This window comes from Sorex fumeus, unplaced genomic scaffold (assembly GCF_029834395.1).
Source record: "Sorex fumeus unplaced genomic scaffold, SorFum_2.1 ptg000047l, whole genome shotgun sequence".
Taxonomy (NCBI): Eukaryota; Metazoa; Chordata; class Mammalia; order Eulipotyphla; family Soricidae; genus Sorex; species Sorex fumeus.
The window spans coordinates 26621790-26637435 of NW_026606104.1; the positions used below are offsets into that span (position 1 = coordinate 26621790).

Consider the following 15646-nt stretch of genomic DNA (forward strand, 5'->3'; position numbering starts at 1 on the left):
GCCGCGGCGCCCGCTCGCGGAGCGGGGCGGCAGCCGGAGGACGCACGCGGGGCGTTTGGGGACCCCGAAAGGGGGCGGAAGATGGCCAAGAAGAGAAAGCCCCGAGGCCGCCAGGGTGAGTCTCGCGCCCTCTCCTCCCTCGGCCCTCAGCCCGGCCCCTCCCGCCGGCCCGCCGGCCTGTGCATGTCCAGACTCCGCCAAGTGCGCGGCTGCCTGCCCGGGAAGAGTTTGCCTTCACCGGGAGGCGCTGCTGGGGACTTGAGCTCTGCTCCATCTCCCTGTGCCTACGGGGAGACTCTCTGTCTGGAGTTTGTCCCTCGTTTAGGAGCCTGTAAGACACCGGAGATGCTTTTTGCTCTCACCTTTCCTCGTCCAGAAGCCGGGGTGTCTGTTCACCTCCCCTTAGAATAGTGTGTATACCTCCCCTTAGAATTGTGTGTGTGTGTGTGTGTGTGTGTGTGTGTGTGTTTGGCAGAAGAAGCCGCTCTCGGCTGGTTGCTAAAGGCCCATCCTTTTAGGACCCCCCCCCCCGCCCCCGGCCCCCATCCAGCGTTACCTTACTCCTCTCCCCTCCTTCATTTCTAGGGCGACAAGTTCTGCATCTGTTTTTCTCACCCTCCATCCTTAAAGAGGTGACATCCATCCACCCACCCCCCTCCCCAGTTCCCTCTCACCCCAGGGTCCAGGGAACTGGCTCCCCTCCGGGTCCTGCCCGGCACCGCTCCCTGCCCCAGAGCTCTGGCTGGCTGCAACTCTGGCTGAGCAGTTCCCCCTGTTGCGGCTTTGGATGGAACCTGAATCTTTCCAAATTGGAAAGTTCAGGAGATGCAGTAGCTGGAAGGGATACGGGACAGAGAGCTCATAGTTGGGGGTGACTTGAGGCTCCGCCGCGCGGTCTGGGGGCTGGACGCTGAAGGGAGCCTCGGTGCGAGGTCGCAGTGGTCCCGGCTACCCCTGCGCTTGGCACTCTCGCCAGGAAAGGACCCGCGGCCGCGGGAAGGGGGAGCCGGTCGACAGCAGCGCGGTGTGGGGCGTCAGGGCTCGGAACCGGGCCCGGTGGAGAGGGGAGGAGTGTGGGGTGGGGGACATCCGAAGTTGGTTTGCAGCTTTGGGGGTCCGAGATCTCGGGAAGCAGAGAATTCGTGCCTTCTCGGGGTTATGTAAATAGCCCCCCCCCCAGCCGTTGTTTCACTGATTTTCTCGACCCGGACCCCCCCCCCCCCCCGCCCATTCTAATCCCCCCCACGCCGGACACGCCGCCTCCGCGCCCCCACCGCCAGCCCGCAACATCCTGGTGTCTGGCTTATCCGAGGAGCTTAGCTCTACTCTAAAGGTCACCAGGGGGACACAACTTTATCTTGGTGCTTCAGCTTGCTGTTTGTTTCTGAATACGCAAATCAGTTAGTAGAAATGGTTTAGGATCTTAATCCTTAACCACAGACACCTGAGTCTTTGGTTTGAAACTCTGGTATAGTATGAGGATTTTATTGCAGTATATTTCTTTAAAAAAAAATCACAGCGCCTGTCAAATAGAAGAGCCCTCCCACCTCTCTCTTTACCTCTCTCACTGTTCATGTTTATAGTGGTAGAGAAAAAAATAAGAGGATGTATATATCTATAGTACTCTTTCCAAGGTAGCAAAGAATTAGTTGAAACCCAGACTGACAAATTGCATTAGCAGCACTTTTGGTTCGTTCCGTTTTTGTGGAACCATATGGCATGATGAGCAAAAGGAGGGATTGGTTTTCAGCGGTGCTGATGTGACTATCCATTGGCAGAATACATTTCACACCCACCCCAAACCTTGCAGAATGTACATGGTCCATGAATTGTTAAAATACTGTAGTTTTACAGTATTTATCCAAGCTGGAGACAGTCTTACCATTGAAGTTAATCTTGGCAGAAGCACCAAAAGATATGAGATTAAGATAATAAAAACCAAACCAATGTAAGAGATTTGATGAAAAAGACATCTCTTTATTTGTTCCTCAAAACACCAAGAAGTTTTGTATGCCAACATAGAAATGTGTGTATTCTCTTAAATTTTATTAGATAGTGAAATAATTGAAGAAAAGCAGTTACTAGAATTTTATCATTCAATTATTAAAGTTCCTGTGGAAGACTTAATCAAACTTTCCTAGGACAAGTGATCTCAAAAAATCTTACCCTGTCTCTGTTAGTTACTTTGGGTGCCTACCACTGACTGTAGGGCATCAAGCATAGGCATATACTCTGCCACTCTGCTTTATCCTGAGACCTATAATTTTTTGAAAATAAGGTTCAGATGGTAGAACTGATAGAGCCAGAGGATGAAGGTGTAGGGGGACAAAGAATGAAGGGAGAGCAGGGACATTCCTAGAATGGGGTTTTGGCACTTTGGTGATTTGGCATTTTGACAGCTTTTAAAGAGGCGTGAAAAAGCACTTCCAAATAAATAGTAAATCAGTGGTGCCTCTATGAAAATTTTTTTACCTAATATTGCATTTTTAAAGGAAAAGTAACTATATTCAGCTCTTATTGACCACTCTCTGTCTTTCTCTCTTGTTCAATTTGAGTTTCCATTTTTCTATATTTGTATATGTGCTCAGAGCTTACTCCTGGCTCTGTGCTTAGGGATCAGTCGTGGTGGGACTTGGGGGACCATATATGGTGCTGGGGATTGAACCTGGGTTGACAGCATGCAAGGCAAGTGCACTATCCACTGCACTGTCACTCAGGCCCCAAAGTTCCTTTTTATGTTGTTTTTTTTTCTTTTTGGGTAATACCTGGAGATGCACAGGTGTTTCTCCTGGCTCTGCACTCAAAAGTTACTCCTGGAAGTGCTCATGGGACCATACGGGATGTTGGGAATTTAGCCTGGGTCGGCCGCGTGCAAGGCAAAAGCCCTACCCGCTGTGCTATCTTTCCAGCTCCTCCAAATTCCCATTTTAACTGTCTAATTTAATATTTCTCAGAAGAAATGCTACAATTTTTAATTTTCACAGCTTCACTTTAGCAAATCAGAATTCATTTGTGGTATTTATAGACACAAAACCAAACCCAGCAAGTTATAATCCATTGGCTCAATTTTACCTTTTAAGAAGACTCTACAAATGCATCTGACTCCATGAACAGCTCTCAGACATCTGCTTCTAAGCTCTAGCAGACTGAACTGGGCTTCCTGGTAGAAAGCCAGATTGTTAAATGTCTAGGTTTTTCTTGTGGGGGGCAGGTCTTCTGGGGTGAACTTTGCTGGATAATAAGCTGCAGGCTTAGCAGTGTTCCATGCTGTGTTAGTTATCCTCTTAGGAGGGCTGCTTCTCTGCTTAGCTACACTGCATGAAAAGAGAGATCATTTGTTGGCACATATGACAGGCAAGTTGCTCATTGGCTCCTCAGTTCCTAGCAGTAGAGACTACATATCTAAAATGGCTAGACATTTGCCAATGTTATAGTATAGTATCCTAACGTGGTCAGAAGAATAAGATGAGTTATGAGTTTTTCTCAAGGGATAATGTTATTTATTTGTAACACAAAAAACACATCCTCAAAAAGGCAAACAGGATATCAGCTCAATATTTATAATGTTTAAGAAAAAATGCTATAATTCATGATTTTAAAATGTCGTATAAATACAAGTTATCACTATTAGTTGTATAGTAATTCCACCCCCCCATTTAAAAAAATGTGGATAAGTTGGACTGAAGAGATAGTACAGTGAGCAGGGTGCTTGTATTGCATATAGCTGACCTGGGTTTGATGTCCAGCAACCCATCTGGTCCCTCCAAGCCCACCAGGAGTGATCCCTGAACGCAGAGCCTAGAGTAAACCCCGAGCATCACCAGATATGCCCCCAAGACAGGATAATTTGTTTTATTTTCTAATAAATATTTTCTCACAAATCACAAATCACAAATCATCCTGTTATTCGTCGATTGCCTCGAGCAGGCCCCAGTAACGTCTCCTTCATCCTAGCCCTGAGATTATATTCAAGGCTCTTTAGGAGAATGAGACCCATCATTGTTACTGGTATTTGGCATATTGGGTACGCCACGGGGAGTTTGCCAGACTCTGCTGTGTGGGCAGGCTACATTCGGTAACCTGCCAGTTTGTCCAAAGTAGGAATGAGATAATAAGATGTCATAATAAGATGTTGCAAGGCCGCGAATGCGGCCGTGCGGTTCCGGGAGCTGGTTTTTATAGTCTCTGAGTCTTGGCTGTTGATGGGATTACACGGCGCCAAGGGGCCAGTTGGTGGGTGTGACCCCCGCCTACTGGAATATTTTCTAATAAATATTTTCTAATAAAAAGAATATGTTTTTACTGAATTATTTTAAGTTTAAAGGGTAAGTTGTGCTTGTACTTATCTATTCATGAATTATACATATGTTTATTGAGCATTGAATAGACTAGGTCCTGCAGGATTGAAAAACATAGATTCTCAAAGTATATAGAAGGCATCTGGAAGGAGGTTATAGATCATGATCAGGAAATTTTCAAAGTGTCTGACATTATGGAGTTTATTATAGGATAACCTGAAAAGGTGATACTTGATGAAAAGTAATTTTTATGGTAAGAACCGGAACAGAACTACAGGCCTTGAGGCAGAAATGAGGTGGCAGCTTGGAATCTTCAAATAGATATGGAAGGCTGGTTTGAAGTGTAATGCAGAAGTTAGAGACAAGTTAGAGACAAGTGGGAGGAGACCAGATCTTTTGAGTCTCAATTAGGAAGAGGGGTGTTGATTTTTAAAGAATAGCACATTGCTGCTCATTAGATGTTTATTTTAGACTAGATGGGGTTAGATTGCATTAGGTGTTCCATCTTATCCTTGGGATGATTTCAAGGAGGGCAGCCCTCCTGCATCAGCCCCTGAGATCAACTAAAGCTACCCATGAACTGCACTTTCCTAAAAGGTCCAGATTATGTTTAAGTATCTCTTACTAAGTCAGCATGAAGACTTGAACTGTTGACAGAATTTCTGGGACTTGCTGCTGAAAAAACACCACTTAGAGAGAACAAGGATAAAACCAAAATTTTAATAAAAGATTGTTAGGTTAGTCACCCACCTAGGAGGACTTTTTGAGCAAATAATTCTTAGAAAAGCATATTGTTAGAAAGGATGCTCGAGGGTCTGGAACTTAACTAACTGTTCAGTAGGTGGAATGTAGAAGGGTGTGAATGGGATCCTAGGAAACAGAGAGGGACCTAAGGAAGTAGAGTGGTGTTGGTCAAGGGGATATTGGAAGGTCTTGAAAACATGAACCATTTCATGATTTATTTCCTAAGAAAAGTGGAAGCCTAATATGAATGTGTTCCAGGAATAACAAAGCATGAAGTTAAGTTCAGATCAGGAGAACATTATGCTTCTGACGGATCTTTCACTTTGAAGCATTTATAACAATAAAAGCATACAGATTTTAAAAGAGAGCTTTGATTTTTACCTTTTTTGTTATCAGGTGGTTCTTATGAGTACACACCTCACTGATGACAATATCATACAAAAAGAACAATGAAAGCTGTCATTTGTTAGAGAAAGCTGCTTGTCATCTGGTTAGCAGAAAACTGCTTGTGGGTCTTTTTGATCTCACTGTGATGTTGGCAGTCGGGAAATGGGGGCTACTGGATGATTTTCTACTTGGAAAGTACTTGTGACAAGACAATGATATAATATTTAGAGAAGACAATTATTTTACAGCTCTCTACTGCTTTCTTCTACCTCCAAACTAGGTTTTGTCTACTTTTCCCATCTAAAATGAAAAATTAAAAGTATACTAACAATTTTTGTAGACTTAGACCTTTTTTCAGTCCATTCTTTCTCTTTCTTGGGACTTCGTGTCTTGTTGAGGTGAGCAGGATTGGTCAAGGGGATATTGGGACTTGGGCACTGTGTAACTAAGAAAAGAGATCTGACTGACCCTCACTGATACTGTAGTGACACTAGGTGTTTATGACATCAGCTTTTTTCATAGAGCTGAGACTTAGAGTATATCAGAATTAGAAGGAAGCAGAGTGGAGGAATCATAAAGAAAGAGGTGAGTGATGCTCCCAAATGAATATTTCTATAAGGAATTCGATCAGTCAGTCTATTTTTAATAAATACATATTCTGTATGAGCCAAACTTTATACTTGCTATATAAGTAATAATTTAAGATATATGTACTTTATTAAAGATATATATATATAAGTATATATATTCACACACACCTTGAATTTGATTGTTTACTATTTGTAAAGGAATACTCTACTTATATACTGTGATATATGTATATACAGTTTACATAATAGTGATCAGTTTCCAGTTAATACTTCCAGCTCATTATTTATACAGGGTGATATTTCTATTTCAATTGTGAGAAAAAATTGATATCCAGTGGTATTAGGAATTTCTTGTGGTCTGAGAAAAAATTGTATCTTGTGGTTAGAGGCATAAAACTCCATGACTCTTTTTACCTTTATCTAAATCTAAATCTAATATTTTAATATATGTAACTTTTGGGGGAGCACACCTACTGGTGCTCAGAGGCTTCTCTTGGCTCTTTGCTTAGGGATCACTCCTGGCAGTGCTTGTGTGTGTGGAGGTGAGTCTTGGGGACCATATAAACTTGCCAGAGATTATTGAACCAGGGTTGGCTGCATGCAAGGCAAGCACCTTACCTGCTGTTCTATCTCTTTGTCATCTGTTCACTTTCCTTAAGTTCTATCAAGTCTAACATTGAAAGGTAGATCATCAACTTACTTTTGATTGTTAAGTTAAGAGGATGATATATATTCTAATTTACCTCAGAAGTGACACAATTTTATTGTTTGGGACCCTCTTTAAAGATAAGAAATGCTAATGAAAAGTAGACTGATCACAGATGCTGAGGTAACTGCAGAGTTTTTAGGGCTCTCCAGAGGTAGAGAGGCAAGGCAAGATGAACAAATGTGCCCATGTTTTAAAGTTATATAGGAAGTGATGTATCTAGCTCAACTCTGAGGGGGTTTGTGATTAGTTTGCTATTCATAGGAGAAGTCATTTGACTGTTGTGGTAATCAGCCTTCAAGGTGGTCTCAGTGTTCTTCTCCTACCTTTGACATTGCCTCTGTCCCATGCCTGCCCCTCTGCCCCCCACTCCACCTCGCCACACACATATTGAATTCTTCTGATCAATATGACCAGTAGAATTTGTGAGAAGACTGATTCCCATGTACCTGAAAGTAGAGTGGCTTCTGCTTTGCTTGCGTGTGTCCTTTTATATTACTTACTTTGGGGGAAAACCACCATACCATGTTGTGAAAACCCTCAAGCATCCCTTGGGGGACCTCTGTGTGAGAAGGTGCTGAGGCTTCCTGCTGCAGCTTGCAGCAACGTGCCAGCCACACGCACAGTCTGCCTTGGAAACAGACCCTCCAGCCCTCTGTAAGTGCCTGCAGTGCCTATAGTCGCAGTCAACATCTGACTGAACTTCCTGAGAACTCAGATTCAGAAATCCCCAACCAGGCTGCTTCTGGATTCCTTCATCATGAAACTGTGAGAGATAATAAAGTGTATTATTGCCTTAAATTGCTGAGTGTTGGGGTAATTTGTTATACAGCATGAGATAATGCATATATCTGTTATTCATTATTCTGCACCTCTCACGGGAGGCAGAGAACTTCTTAATGGTGTGTATTTATTAGGGGACAAGCATGCATAAGAGTATTTTTCTTTCAAATCCTCCACAATAATGGTAATAATTTACTTATTTTTACAATTATTCTTTGATTTCCCCCTGAACTCCATCTGCCACTTCTGAGCTCCTCAAATGCATCTGCCACTTCCAAGCTCCTAAAATGAAAGCAAGACGCTAATTCACCATCTTCATTACTAGACTCAGCAGTAGCCTTGAATCTTACTTCTCTTCCCAGTTGAGTGAATTGTACTAAAACCCTAAATTGTACTAAAAGTTTTCCCTTCCTGTTTTCCTTGAGATCCTTTTAGCAGTTTATTTCTCCTGCACTTTCCCTCACCCCACCCCACCTTTCCATTTTTAGTCATATTTCCTAGTCCCTATAGTTTGGTATCTTTCACTTATTATTTATTTATTTATTTTTGCTTTTTGGGTTACATCTGGCAATGCACAGGGGTTACTTCTGGCTCATGCACTCAGGAATTACTCCTGGTGGTGTTCGGGAGATCATATGGGATGATGGGAATCGAACCCAGGTCGGCCACGTGCAAGGCAAGCCTGATATGCTATCTCTCCAGCCCCTTCTTTAATAATTATTATACATAATAAAATGTATTATAAACAGCTCCCTCTTGTTTTTTGGGTGACATCTGAGAGTGCTCAGGGATAATTCCTGGCACTGCACTCACAAATCACTCCTGGCGGGCTTGGAACCATATAGGATGCCAGGAATTGAACCCAGGTCGGCTGCTTGCAAGGCATGTACCCTATGTGCTGTGTCTCTCTGGTTCCCCCTTAGCTGTTCTTTATTACGATAATGTTGCATTCTTTTACTTGTGCTTGATTGTGTGCTCACTGCCATAAGATCTTGGCTGAGAACACAAGTTCTGATTGTGCTGGCTCTGGGTCTCTATGATATTTGTACAGATGCTCACCAGATCTTGCATTCCTGACCCTGGCATGTGCACATGTTTTTAGTTGCAGTACTAACTAGGTGCTGGAGAATTGTACCCCCTTTTTTTTGTACTACACACACCTGGCTGCGGTATGATCAGAAATGACTTGCAGCACTGGGACAGAACTGCTGACTCTTATTATTTTTATTCTATTAGATTAATTTGTTGATTCAGCATGGATTACGAAGTTATAGAGTTTTTCATGATTAAGTTTCAGGGGTACAATGTAATATTCGAGCATGGATCCCTTCATCAGTGAGCTAGCTGACTTTTGCGGGGGGATTTGGGTCAGGCCTAGTAGTGCTCAAGGCTTAATTCTGCCTCTTTGCTCAGGAATCACTCCTGTTGGTGGGCTTGGTGGACCATATGGGATGCCAGGGATTAAACTCCTGTAGTCCACATGCAAAGTAAGTGCCCTGTTCTCTCTACCCTCTGACCTCGTGGTCCTTGACCTTAAACTAAAAGGAGCCCCAAACAGTTTTGGACATACAGTAAATTGCTGAAAAAGTTTTGGGATATAAATGACCTTAAAATCCTAACCTAATTTCCCCCCCCCCCAACTTATCATTTAGACTTTATGTGGAAAGTTCCAAGATTGTCATACAATGACATTTTTATCTACCTGACTGCACAAGTAGAGAATTTGGAGGTTGCCTTTTCCAGATCTCTGCTCAACACTGAGTCAGTCACTACCATTGATCCTAAGTAACATTTCTTTACCTCCACAGCCAGACAGAATTTAGTGCTCATCATTTCTAATGTGGATTAGAAGCACCTCTACCCTTACATGTCTCCTTGTATAAGGTCTCAATATTCTGTAATTTACTTTCTACACTATGCTAAATATTCCCAAAGGAAAATCTGATCGTTTTAGAACTTGAAATTCCAGTGACTCTTCTTTACCTACTACTTGATAGTGTGAAATTTCAAAGCAAGTCATACAAGGCAGTTCTAGAGTTTGACACATGATTCTTTGTCTGATTTATCTCCCACCATCTCCCGCAGTCCCCCTAAGCTTAATGAGTGATCCCACCAGCCTAAGTATAGGGATCACACAATTCCTTTATCATCTCTCTGCCTTTATGAGTCTTTAAAAAAACTTTTTTGGTAATGCTTAAACTCCATTTTTTACATCCTTCAAGACTCAGCTCAAGTCTCTTCTTTCTCTGTGGAACTTTCCCTTCAACTCCACCTCTGACTTGCCCACCTTGCTCTGTCCCTCGGAGCACAGAGATGCTCCCTTTATGATGCTCCCATTACCTCTTTGTGTTCTTATCATGAAACTCATCCATCTTCTTTCTAGTTCTTCTGTAGGTAGTCTTCTGTTCCAAATCAAAAATAACTAGAGTTTGGCAGAAAGCCAGTCAGTGGCTTTATAACCCAGAGTCCAAGTGTCACTGAAATCAACCAACTTCTCATGTTCCTGTGATCAGACAGTTCATGCTTGAGAGAACGGTGACTTTCCCACAGTTAGCTAGAAACTTTTTTTTTTCTTTTTGTATCACACCCCACAATGCTCAGGGGTTACTTCTGACTCTGCACTCAGGAATTACCCCTGTCAGTGCTCGGGGGACCATATGGGATGCTGGGGATCGAACATGGGTCAGCCGCTTGCAAGGCAAAGGCCCTACCCACTGTGCTATCACTCCGGGCAGCTAGAAACTTTCTGCTCTTTGTTAGAGTTATGTTCAGTTTTTCTGACCTCTTTTGTTTTCCTGAACCTAATCTGTGTCTTGTCTTCTGTTGATGCCTGGACTTGAACCTGTATCTTACTACGATTAACAAAGGACAGTGAACTCATAGTACTTGGAGTTTTCCATGTTGCCTGCTCATCTACTTCTCTGGTGGATTAATTGTAGTTCCTGCTATAGATATTGCCCACTAGACTATGATCTCTGTGGGTCCTGATTTTGTGATATTATCTTTTAATCTAAAATGGCTAGAATAATTCTAGCATGCCACAGATATTAAATGAATGTTAATTGAATTAATCAAGTATATATATAATTTCTTAATAATTCAGTTGTTTTTCATAATTTTAATATTAATGGTTTGATAATTACATTCTTTATGTTAACTAACATAATTAGCTGAAATTTTTTAGTTTTTCTCTGCAAATATGACAGCTTAATGAATCTCTCTTTGTGTACTACGTTGAACTGTCTTTTTAAGTTAAAGAGATCCAGTAGCATAAAAGCTGTGACCCATGAAGTGAAGTGAATTTGTTATTAAAGTATCCAGGGACTGACTGGATATTAGATCTGATATTAGCTCTAAGACCTAGTGGTCTTAGAGCTAAGGGCTGGAGCGATAACACAGCAAGTAGGGCTTTTGCCTTGCATGTCGCTGACCCTGGTTCGATTCCTTTGCCCCTCTCAGAGAGCTGGGAAAGTTACCCAGAGTATCCTGCCTGCATGGCAGAGCCTGGCAAGTTACCCGTGATGTGTTTGTTATGCCAAAAACAGTAACAACAAGTCTCACAATGGAGTCATTACTGGTGCCTGCTTGAGCAAATCGATGAACAATGGGAGGACAATGACAGGACAGTAATGAATTCCCAACGTTAGATATAGCCTTGGGGTCAGATATAATAGCTCTAGTTCTTAGATACCAACCTTTCGGTTAACAGCCCACCCAGGGACGCGCGCCTATCTTGGGGCTGGAGCGATAGCACAGCAGTAGGGCGTTTGCCTTGCATGAAGCCAACATGGCCGACCCGAGTTCGATTCCTCCACCCCTCTCGGAGAGCCCGGCAAGCTACCGAGAGTATCCCACCCGCATGGCAGAGCCTGGCAAGCTACCCGTGATGCATTCGATATGCCAAACACAATAACAACAAAGTCTCCAATGGAGACGTTACTGGGTCCGCTCGAGCAAATCAATGAACAACGGGAGGACTGTGACTGTGACAGTTCTTAGATAAGTTGTGGAAGAGGGAGTGTGGCTCTGTGGAAGAGATTATATATATATATATATATATATATATATATATATATATATATATCACTGTCACTGTCCTCCTGTCGTTCGTCGATTTGCTCGAGCCCAGTAACATCTCCATTGTGACTATTGTTACTGTGTTTGGCATATCGAATACGTCATGGGTAGCTTGCCAGGCTTTGCCATGCGGGTGAGATACTCTCGGTAGCTTGCTGGGCTCTCCGAGAGGGGCGGAGGAATCAAACTCAGGTCGGCCAGGTTGGCCGCTTATAAGGCAAATGCCCTATCATTACTCCAGCCCATATATATATATATGGTTTGCATATGTGTAGCCCTGAGTTTGATCCCCAGCATTGCAAAACTAATTATGACTTAGAAGAAAGTTAGGCAAATTCTTTTACTTTGCAGTTAGAGGCCCTGCTATTTCCTTCTCTAGGGCATTTTTTGTGGAGGCTGGTATTTATCATATCCTGCTTTTAAAAACTTTGTGTCATTTTACTTATTTTTTTTGTTTTTTTGAAAAGCATGGGCTCAGCTTGTAGATCTATTGCTCCGGAACTATTAATGTTATTTTTTACTTTATGTGTTATCTGGTATGCTTTGGGGCCTGGGAATGCTGAACTTTTTTTCCCATATAAATGAATGGAAACATTTTCTTAGCTTGTTATCGCTTTAGTTTATTAAAGTTTTTATATAAATGCTCTGCTTTCATGTGGAGGAGGAAATTTGTTAGGATTAAATAGAATAAACCAATGACAAACTTTACAGCATCATGTTGTATATAGTTGGTACTCAGTAAGTGCTCGATTAATTTATTCCTTCCTCCCTTCTTATTTTTCTACTGCCTCTGGCAACCTTTCTTTATTCCTGTTTCTCTACAACTCCCCCTTTTCTTGAAATGAGAGAACTGTAGAAAATTAGAAATATAGTCAAAGCTAGCTGCTTGCTACAGCCAAGGGACTCAGTTCAGTTAACATCAGCCAGTTGCCTCTAGGTCAGTTTCTTCTTTTTCACAAACTCTCTTTCCTATTTGTATCAAAAACTGACCATACTTACCTTATTTTCCAACTTCACTTGTTTGAAATCTAATTATTCTGCCATATACTTTCTGGCCAATTTATAGTATGCTATGTCAAGCTAGCAAAAAAGTCTTAGTGATGGGGTCTGGAGAAGATGCTACAGAGATAATACAGGCGTTCATATGCTTGTCTTGCATGTTGCTGCATCTGAGTTTTATCACTTACACTCCATATTGTTCCCCAAGCTGTATTAGGAGTTACCCCTGAGCACAGAGCCAGGAATACACCCAGACCACAGCTGGATGCTGTCCCCATATGGGTCCAAAAAATTAATAATAATAACGTAACAGAAACAAAAAAAGAGTGAACTAGTGAGGACAGGCAGCCTTGGAAGGCCAGAGTTTAAAAATCTTGATGAGAGCATGTTAATTGAAGAAAATTGTTCCAGGATTAGTCTTTAGATGATTTAGGGCTCATCTACAAAAGAAAAGAGGAAGGTCACAGCTGTTTCATTTTCTTGCTCCTGACTGTTAAGGATGGTATTTCATTATCTTTAAATCAGGCTATGCTACAATTTTTTTTTTCTAATTGAGATTAGAACAGGCCTACTATGCAAAAATAAGAGTGTAGAATCACATAACAGAATTAAAGAAAAACACAAAACTACTTTGTGTTTTTTTTAAATTTTTAAATTTTTATTAGTGAAACAACATGAGGTACAGTTGTAGACTTACAAATTTTTGTGCTTGGGTTTCAGTTATACAATGGTCAAATACCCATCCCTCCACCAGTGCCCATTTCCCACCACCTCAGATTCCAGTATCCTTCCCACCCCCCATCCTCCCCATCCCACCCTGCCTCTGTGGCAAGGCATTCCCTTTTGTTCTCTCTCTCCTTTTGGGTGTTGTGGTTTGCAAAAGAGGCAATGAGTGGCAATCATGTTTGGTACTATAGTCTACTTTCAGCATGCTTCTCCCATCCTGGGAAGATCCTCCCAATACCCTTTATTTGGTGCTCCCTTCTCTATCTGAGCTGCCTTTTTCCCTAGCATGTGTGGCTGGCCTCCAAGCCACGGAGCAAACCTCCTGGTACTAATCTCAGCCACGCTTGGTTGTTAGTCTCCTATTTTGTTACTTTATGTTCCCCAGATGAATGCAATCTTTCTATGTCTGTCCCTCTCTTTCTGACTCATTTCGCTTAACATGATACTTTCCATGTAGTACCACTTGTATGTAAATTTCATGACTTGATCTTTTCTAACAGCTACATAGTACTGGAGCGATAGCACAGCAGTAGGGCATTTACCTTGCACGCAGCCAACATGGCCGACCCGAGTTCTATTCCTCCGCCCCTCTCGGAGAGCCTGGCAAGCTACCGAGAGTATCTCGCCCGCACGGCAGAGCCTGGCAAGCTCCCCGTGACGTATTCAATATGCCAGACACAGTAACAACAAAGTCTCCAATGGAGACGTTACTGGACCTGCTCGAGCAAATCGATGAACAACGGGAGGGCCTTTACATAGTACTCCATTGTGTAAATGTACCAAAGTTTCTTTAACCAGTCATCTGTTCTTGGGCACTCAGGTTTCTGGCTATTGTAAAGAGTGCTGCAATGAACAAACAAGTGCAGATGTTGCTTCGACTATACTTTTTTGCCTCTCTGGGGTATATTCCCAGGAGTGGTATTGCTGGGTCAAATGGGAGCTCAATTTCTAATTTTTTGAGAATCGTCCATACTCTTTTCCAAAAGGGCTGAACCAGTCGGCATTCCCACCAGCAGTGAAGGAGGGTCCCTTTCTCGCCAGATCCGCGCCATAGCCCATTGCTTTTGTTCTTGTGGATATGGGCCAGTCTCTGTGTGTGAAATGATATCTCATTGTGGTTTTGATCTTCATCTCCCTGATGATTAATGATGTTTGTGCCACACATGATAATGCTAAGGGGTTGTTCCCTGATCTGTGCTTTATCAAGACATCTAGAACAGGCACTCTTGACACAGGCACTTTCATGAGCAGTGATTGAGTGAGGTTGGGATTTGATTAAGGACCAACTTGGTCCTTAATCTAAACACTCAGAGAAAATCTTTGTGTGTTTTGCTCGGGGTGAGACTGTATTTGATTTTTAAGTTATCACTAACAGTTATCTTGGAGCCAAATGTTATCTTGGAACTAAAAGTTATCTTGGAGCCAAATGATTTCTGCAAAACAAATGGTTACATACTTGCACAAATTGTTGTTATTGATAACCTTTCTTTGATATAAGGCTAAAGAGTGTGATTTAGGAGTGTAATAGGAGGGTTTAGGACCACTGCATAATTAGTCCCTGTGAGTTATTCTAAATGCCAGTTTTCTTAACCTACTTAATCTGGACATTTTGAGCTATGTAATTTGCTGTTGCATGGGTTTCCCTGAACTTTGGAGAATATTTAGTAGCATCCCTGAAATCTGCCCACCCAGTGCTAGCAGTTCTTTTTCCAATTCTAAGAAAACAAGATGTTTCCTCATAGCCATATAGATATGGGGGTAGGCTTACTCCATCTCCTTTTGAGAAACACTGTTACAATGAAAGAGAGATGAATGGTCAATGGCTGTCTGTGAATCTCGAGACTCAACATTTATGATACTCTAACTATGTTTTTGTTCATTTATTAAGCATTTTTATTGAGTTTGTACAGCCTGTACTTTTCTATGGAGGTACATAGATTGATATGTTTTCTACCTGCAGGAACTTGCTTTTCTCAAATAAAAGGTAAGTGATGCCTTACCCATTCATTTCCCACAAGGCTAGGGAAATATTGTTAGATCCAATAATGCATCTGAAGTTAACACAAGGTGCAAGGACACTGCAAAGGTATGACCCTCCATTCACTCAAAAAAAAGTTTTACTTAAAATATCAGTGAAAAGTAATAATCATCTGAGGCTGTAGTTTAAGTTCTAAACAAAATCAACTTTGTTGACATATGCATGTTGTAAAATTTTGATACTGTGTCTTATGTCCTTGTTTTTTTATATAGGCAGAAGTTTTGGGGATGAGATTAATGTTTTACTAATGCAGTGATTCTCAAACTGTCATTTTTGGATCAACAGGCCCTATCATCTG

At 42.0% G+C, this 15646-nt stretch overlaps 1 protein-coding gene across 1 annotated transcript in view; it reads left to right on the forward strand.

Annotated features, from left to right (window-relative positions):
* Positions 1-15646, forward strand: part of SLC44A5 (solute carrier family 44 member 5) — a 415088-nt gene continuing 399442 nt past the window's right edge. Inside the window, exon 1 of the mRNA XM_056123215.1 lies at positions 1-115. Coding sequence (XP_055979190.1) covers positions 82-115 — 34 coding nt within the window. The 5' untranslated portion in view covers positions 1-81. The remainder of the gene's footprint in view (positions 116-15646) is intronic.